Source organism: Eimeria necatrix, genomic scaffold, assembly GCF_000499385.1.
Source record: "Eimeria necatrix Houghton genomic scaffold, Enh_scaff462, whole genome shotgun sequence".
Lineage (NCBI taxonomy): Eukaryota > Apicomplexa > Conoidasida > Eucoccidiorida > Eimeriidae > Eimeria > Eimeria necatrix.
In genome coordinates this window covers 1-7,058 of record NW_013654347.1, presented here as the reverse complement: position 1 = coordinate 7,058, position 7,058 = coordinate 1, and the positions used below count along the sequence as shown (strand labels likewise).

Here is a 7,058-nt window from a genome sequence, read left to right as displayed (position 1 = left end):
TGCTGCTGCTGCTGCTGCTGCTGCTGCTGCTGCTGCTGCTGCTGCTGCTGCACTTACTGCAGATCGAGACAGAACCGACGAAGCGTCTCTGCTGCTTGCAAAGACAACAGACATTCCTCTAGGCGGTCGAGAGAGCTAATGCTGGTCAGCAGCTGCAACAAACAGCAGCAGCAGCAGCAGCAGCAGCAGCAGCAGCAGCAGCAGCAGCAGCAGCAGCAGCAGCAGCAGTAGAAGTAGTAATAGTTGCAGCAGTGGTATTAGTAGTAGATTGGCAAAAATGTCAAGAACACGAAGTGCTGCTCATCTCGCTTCCAACTCTGCAGATGTTGTTTCTGAGGTTCAGGGTTTGTGTTCTAGGGTTTAGGGTTTAGGGTTTGTGGTTTGGGGTTTAGGGTTTAGGGTTTGTGGTTTAGGGTTTAGCGCGCGCACGATGGTCTGCGTGGCTTCTTCAAGCAGCAAACGCAAAAGCCAGCCAAGCTTGCTGCTGCTCTCAGCAGCAGCAGCAGCAGCAGCAGCAGCAGCAGCAGCAGGCTGTTCCCTTGGGGGTACTTGGAAGACCTGTAGCGTCTGCAGAAGCACCCAGACGAAGACAGCTGCGAGGTTAAGGGTTTAGGGTTTAGGGTTTAGGGTTTAGGGTTTAGGGTGTTTGGAACTAGGGCTTGAGGCTCAAGAGCCGCACTTCTCGCCAGGAAGAATGCTGCCACAATGCACCTGCGTCTGCCTGCTGCAGCAGCATCTGCTGCTGCTGCTGCTGCTGCTGCTGCTGCTGCTGCAGTGGCCTCGCCAAAGTGTGAACAACTGCTGGAGGAGACAGCAGGCAGTAGCGGATGTCGCTGTAGGAGATGCTGCCGTCTTCTAGCAGCTGCATGCACACTGCAGACACACTCGCTGCTGCTGCTGCTGCTGCTGCTGCTGCTGCTGCTGCTGCTGCTGCTGCTGCTGCTGCTGCTGCTGCTGATGATTGCAATTGCCGCTTTCGACTGCTGCTGCTGCTGTTGCTGCTCAGCTACTGCTGCTGCTGCTGTTGCTGCTCAGCTGCTGCTGCTGCTGCCGCGACTGCTGCTGCTGCTGCTGCTGTTGCTGCTGCTGCTGCATCTGACCCGCGCAACCCTCAAAAAGTAAACGTAGTGGGGCCCCTCTGTCAAGCCGGGGGCCCCCAAGGGGCCCCCCGATCCATCCCCGCTTCTAAGGTGGCGCACATAGTCCAGCAGCAGCTGCGCATCTTCTAAGGAGTCGACAGTGACCTGCAGCAGCAGCAGCAGCAGCAGCAGCAGCAGCAGCAGCAGTTGAAGCAGAATAGCAGCAGCAGCAGCAGAAGCAGCAGCCTGGGTTGAAAAGCACGAAATGGCTAAAAGCAGCAGCAACAGCAGCAGCGCCCGAAGCAGCAGCTGTCGAACCCCGCAGCTGAAGTGCACATCAGACACGGCAGCAGCAGCAACAACAGCAGCAACAGCAACAGCAGCAACAGCAGCAGCAGCAACAGCAGCAGCAGCAGAATTAACTTGCCATATCGTGGGGCAGCAGCAGGCCCAGCGTGGGGTGATCCAGAAGCTGGAGATAATTGCTGCGGTGCGCAGAGTCAGCAGCAGCAAAGGCATTTAGTGCTGCAGCAGCAGCAGGAAGCCTGCAGCAAGGCCTGCTGCAGCTCGAACCACCGAAGTCGCTGCTGCTGCTGCTGCTGCTGCTGCTGCTGCTGCAGCTGAAACGGCTAAACACCGCGTAGCAGCACTTGCAAGTCCCTGCTGCTTCGTGGAATGTGCGCTGCCACCCCAAGCTGCTGCTGCTGCTGCTGCTGCTGCTGCTGCTGCTGCAGCAGCTACTGTTGCTGGGTGCCCGCAGCAGCAGAGCTGAGGGCCCCTCATCTGCTGCGTTCGGTGAGGGTTTCTTAGCTTCCTCAGCTAGGGCCTCAGAATGCTGCTGCTGCTGCTGCTGCTGCTGCTGCTGTTGCTTCTGCTGCTGCTGCTGCGCTTCGTGCTGCCAGCATCTCGGTAGGGCAAGCAGGTTTCTGGGAAGCAGCCAAATACAAAGCACACTAAACCCTAAACCCTAAACCCTCGACCCCAAACCCTTAACCCTAAACCCTAAATCTCAAGCCCTAAGCCCTAAACCCTAAATCCTGAACCTTAAACCCTAGACCCTAGACCCTAAGCCCTAAACGCCACACCCTGTGGCCTAAACCCTAAACCCTTAGCTCTGATTCCCAACACCTAGGGTTTAGGGTTTAGGGTTTAGGGTTGCGCCTGCCTGATAACTTTATTCTTTACTTGTAAACATCCAATTGATACCCCCAGCAGCTTGGGAAACTTTTCAGGGGTTTCCTGCTGCTGAGGGGCCCCCTGGGGGGCCCCCTGAGGGGCCCCCTGGGGGGCCCCCTGAGGGGCCCCCTGGGGGGCCCCCTGAGGGGCCCCCTGAGGGGCCCCCTGGGGGCCCCCCTGGGGGGCCCCCTGGGGGGCCTCTTGGGGGCCCCCTGGGGGCCCCCCAAGGGAGTCTTCATGTAGGGCCCCTGGGGGGCCCCCCTGGGGGTCATCATTGGGGGCCCCAGGGGGGCCCCCCTGGGGGGCCCCTTGGGGAGTTACTTGGGGGCCCTCTGATGGGTCTTTTGAAGCTGGAGAAGTGTGCTGCTGCTCGCTGCTGCTGCTGCTGCTTTTGTTGCTGCAGCAACTGTGCTCGGGGTCCAGGCTGCCGCTGCTGCTGCTGCGAGAGACGCTTTGCTGCTGCTGCTGGGGCTGCTGCTGCTTGGCAGGCAGCAGCAGCGAAAGGGCACTCAAAAGAGCAGCATGTGCTTCAACTGTCTCTGCAGCGCAGCAGCAGACACAGGCTTCCTGCTGCTGCTGCTGCTGCTGCTGCAGCTGCCTGCTGCTGCTGCAGCTGCCGTGCCAGCAGCAGCACACCCTGCCCCTGCAACACAGCAACAGCAAAAGCGGTAGCAGCAGCCGCAGCAGCAGCAGCAGTAGCAGCAGCAGCAGCAGCAGCAGCAGCAGCAGCAGCAGCAGCAGCAGCAACTGTCTCTCACCTCCGTCTCCGTCTAAAATGCTGCCTTCTACAACAGAAGCAGCAGAAAGAAACTCACAGATGCAGAGACACCCCGCGGGCTGCGCAGTTTGCTGCTGCAGCGCCTCCAGCAGCGAAGAACGCATGCGCTGCAGCGGGCTGCTGCTGCTGCTGCTGCAGCTGCTGCTGCTGCTGCTCTTCAGGCTGTTGCTTCGAGACGATAAAGCGGAGGAGCTGGACTGGTTGCTTTGTGCTGCTGCCGGGCTGTCCTGACTCTCCTGCTGCTGCTGCTGCTGCTGCTGCTGCTGCTGCTGCTGCTGCTGCTGCTGCTCGCACTGTTTCGAGTGTGTTTCCTGCTGCTGCGTTTCCTGCGGCGTTTGCTGCTGCGGCTGCCGTGGCAGTTGCTGGTGCTTCTGCTGCTGCAGCTGTTTCTGCTGCTGCTGCCGCTGCTGCTGCTGCTGCAGCGGGGCGGGGGGCAGCGCTTTGCTGCTGCAGAGGGGACGCGGGGGCCCCCTTGTTTGCTGCGGGGCCCCCGCCAGCATCCGCAGCCACGGCGGCAGCAGCTGCAGCAGCAGCCACCGAAAGAAACCCCCCGAAGGTTCTCGAACTGCTTCCATTGCTGCTTCTGCTGCTGCTGCTGGAGACGCCAGCGGCAGAGAGCCCGCTGAGGAGACACAGCAGCAGCAGCAGCAGCAGCAGCAGCAGCAGCAGCAGTGGGCTGCTGCGCGGGAAGAAGCAGCAACAGTGTGCTGCAGCAGCAGCAGCAGCAGCAGCGGGGAAGCAGCCAAGCAGCAGACGGCGAGATTGCAGCAGCAGCAAGTGGAGAGGCAGCTGCCGCTGCAGCAACAATGGAGCCATTGCCAGCAGCAACAGCAGCAGAAAGAGCAGCAGCAGCAGCTGCAGCAGCAGCAACAGCAGAGGCAACGGCAGCAGCAGCAGCAGCAGCAGCAGCAGCAGCAGCAGCTCACGGTGACAAAATAATTTATCTAAGGAAACATCGAGGGTCTGAACGTGCCAGCTGTGCTGCTGCTGCTCTGCTGCTGCAGCTGCTGCGTCTTTTGCTGCAGCATCTTCTGCACCAGCTTCCGCAGCAGCACATTGTTCTTCTGCAGCATCAGCATATTCTTCCTCGCTTAAGTCGCAGCTAGTGTCTGCTGCTGCGTCTGCTGCTGCATCTGCTGCTGTTGCTGCTGCTGTTGCTGCGTCTGCTGCTGCGTCTGCTGCTGCGTCTGCTGCTGCTGCTGCTGCTGCGTCTGCTGCTGCTGTTTCCGGCCCTTCTGCTGCAGCAGGAGCAGCCTCTGGCGGAGGAGCCTCTTCAGCTGCTGCAGCTGCTGCTGTTGCTGCCGTCGCTGATGCTGCAGCAGCAGCAGCTGCTGCTGCAGCGCGTGCTTTCGATGAAAAGACCCCCAGCCTCTGCTGCTGCTGCTGCTGCTGCTGCCGCTGCTGCTGCTGCTGCTGCTGCTGCTGCGGCTCTGCTCTGCGCCTGCTGCTGTCGTCAGGGTCTGCAGCACTTGCTGCTGCTTCTGCTGCTTCCTCCAAAACCCTAATGTTCTGCAAAGCCCTCGCAAACACTGGCAGCAGCGCAGCACAAGCAACAGCTTTTGCTGCTGCTCGCTGCTGCTGCTCCCAGCTGCCGCCGGGGGCCGCGCACGGGCCCCACGGAGGCGGAGGCTCCAGCACCTGCAAAACCCTAAACCCTAAACCCTAAACCCTAAACCCTAAACCCTAAACCCTAAACCCTGGACCGTGGGCGCGAACCCGTGAGCACGCCCAAACCCTAAACCCTAAACCCCTGGGGAAACGGGCTAAGCTGTGGGCCCCATGCCCTGTGCTCTAGACCCTAGGGCCTATAACACGGCGTCTCAGACCCTAAACCCTAAACCCTAAACCCTAAACCCTCGGGCGAAGGGATCTATGGGCCTCACCGAGACCCAGAGCTCGCAGCGGGTAGACGCCATCTTCGGGTTGGTGGTTGTTTTTTGGCAGAACCCTAGATTGTAAAAATCAAGCTTTAAACCCTAAACCCTAAACCCTAAACCCTAGACCCCAAACCCTAAACCCTAGACCCTCAATCATAAGCCCTAAACCCTGAACCCTGAACCTTGCGCGAGAGGTGCTCAGATGAGCAGGGTTTGGGTCAGTTCACTTGAAATTCCAGCTCTAAAACCTAGGGTTTAGGGTTTGGATTCAGGGTTTAGGGTTTAGGGTTTAGGGTTTAGGGTTTGGGTCCCAGGGAGTACTGCATCTGGTCAGGATCATCCCGAGTTCGGGCTCGGGACACGCAAACCCTAAACCCTAACCCTAAACCCTAAACCCTAAACCCTTCTTCTGCCTCTCCAAAAAACTGAAAATGGTCTTTTAATTCCTTTTTTTGAATTGCAAAATCATAAAAAGTTCTTCTTTTAATTCCTCCCCTTTCAGGGGCCCCCAGGGCCCGCCCGGTGCACAGGTGACCCTGGGGCCCCACGACCGAAGGACTAAACCCTAAACCCTAAACCCTAAACCCTAAACCCTAGACGCTAGCGCGAGACCCTAAACTCTAAATCGTAAACCCTAAACCCTCGCTCACCTGTATTTTTTAAATCTCGAACTCCACAAAAAAGGGTTTAGGGTCTCAGACGCCACACGAGACCCTCATCGAGACACCACACATTCAAACCCTAAACCCTAAACCCTAAACCCTAATCTCAAAACCCTCAAATGTGAAATCCAACATTGAGAAGAAAATTCAAAATACGGCTACAAACCCTAAACCCTAAACCCTCACCAGGCTCACCGCTCCCTCCCCAAATCCTTGACCCCAAACTCACACGCTAAACCCTAAACCCTAATTCCTAAACCCTAAACCCTAAACTCCTAAGCCCTAAGCCCTAAACCCTAAACTCTGGGCCCTAAACCCTAAACACTAAGCCGTAAAAGCCGAAGCCCTACACGCTACACCCTAAACCCTAAACCCTAAACCCTAAACCCTACCCCTTCATGTCTCTCTTTCCATTTCCTTTTCTTCGAATATCCTTCATTCATTTTATTTCATTTTATTTCATTTAATTCCTTTTTATTTCTTTTTATTTCTTTTTATTTCATTTTATTTCTTTTATTTCATTTTATTTCATTTTATTTCATTTTCTTTTTTCTTTTTTTCTTGTTGCACTTTCCTCAGCTTCTTCATCTCTGGAATTTCTTTTGTCTTTGTCTTTTTCTTTTTTAATTTATTTTATTTCTTTTCATCATTTTCATTCTTTTCATTTTTTAATTTCTTTTTTTCTTTTCATCTCTTTTTCCCTTTTTAATTCCTCTTTATCACTTTTAACTTTTCGATCTCCTTTTGTCTTCAACAAATTTGCCTCCATTCCTTTCTATTGTTACCTTTTTGTTACAATGGAGCAGCTAGCTAGCTAGCTAGCTAGCTAGCTAGCTAGCTAGCCAACAGCCCAGCTAGGTAGCCAGCAGCCCAGCTAGCTAGCTAGCTGGCCAGCAGCCCAGCTAGCTAGCTAGCCAGCAGCCCAGCTAGCTAGTGAGATAGATAGCTAGCTAGCTAGCCAGCAAGCTATCTATCTGGGCAGTTAGCTGCTCCGTTTCAGCAGCTAGATAGCTAGCTAGTTAGCTAGCTAGCTAGCTAGCTAGCTAACTAGCTAGTTAGCCGTGGCCTTTATTTGTGTCTCCAGGTCTTTTTGTCTCCTATTTGTTTCCAATTCTAATTCTGTCTCCTTTTGTCTTTTGCATTCATTAAGACTAATATTAATGCATCAACTGTCTCTTAATCCACCTGCTGCAGCAGCAGCAGCTGCTGCTGCAGTAGGTGCAGCAGCAGCAGCTGCTGCTGCAGTAGGGGCAGCAGCAGCTGCTGCCGCACCTGCAGCAGCAGCTACTGCAGCAGCTTCCCCTAAAGCAGCAAATCAGCAGACACCGCAGCAGGAGCAGGAGCGTTGCTGCTGCTGCAGCAGCTCCAGTGCTGCTGCTGCTGCAGTAACCTTGCTGCTGCTGCTGCTGCTGCTGCTGCTGCTGCTGACGTCCCGCTCGCTGCCTGTGAAGCGCCACCGCGGCTGCTGCCCCAGCAGCAGCCGCAG

The 7,058-nt window shown here is 56.0% G+C and overlaps 1 protein-coding gene across 1 annotated transcript; it reads right to left on the bottom strand.

The window, feature by feature from the left end:
• Nucleotides 1-3,066: 3,066 nt before the first annotated feature.
• Nucleotides 3,067-4,949, bottom strand: ENH_00086400 (hypothetical protein; the record flags this gene model as incomplete). The annotated part of the gene is made up of 2 exons (XM_013581642.1): nucleotides 3,067-4,671; nucleotides 4,917-4,949. 2 exons carry the CDS (start codon nucleotides 4,947-4,949, stop codon nucleotides 3,067-3,069), a joined length of 1,638 nt encoding a protein of 545 aa, XP_013437096.1.
• Nucleotides 4,950-7,058: the final 2,109 nt, after the last annotated feature.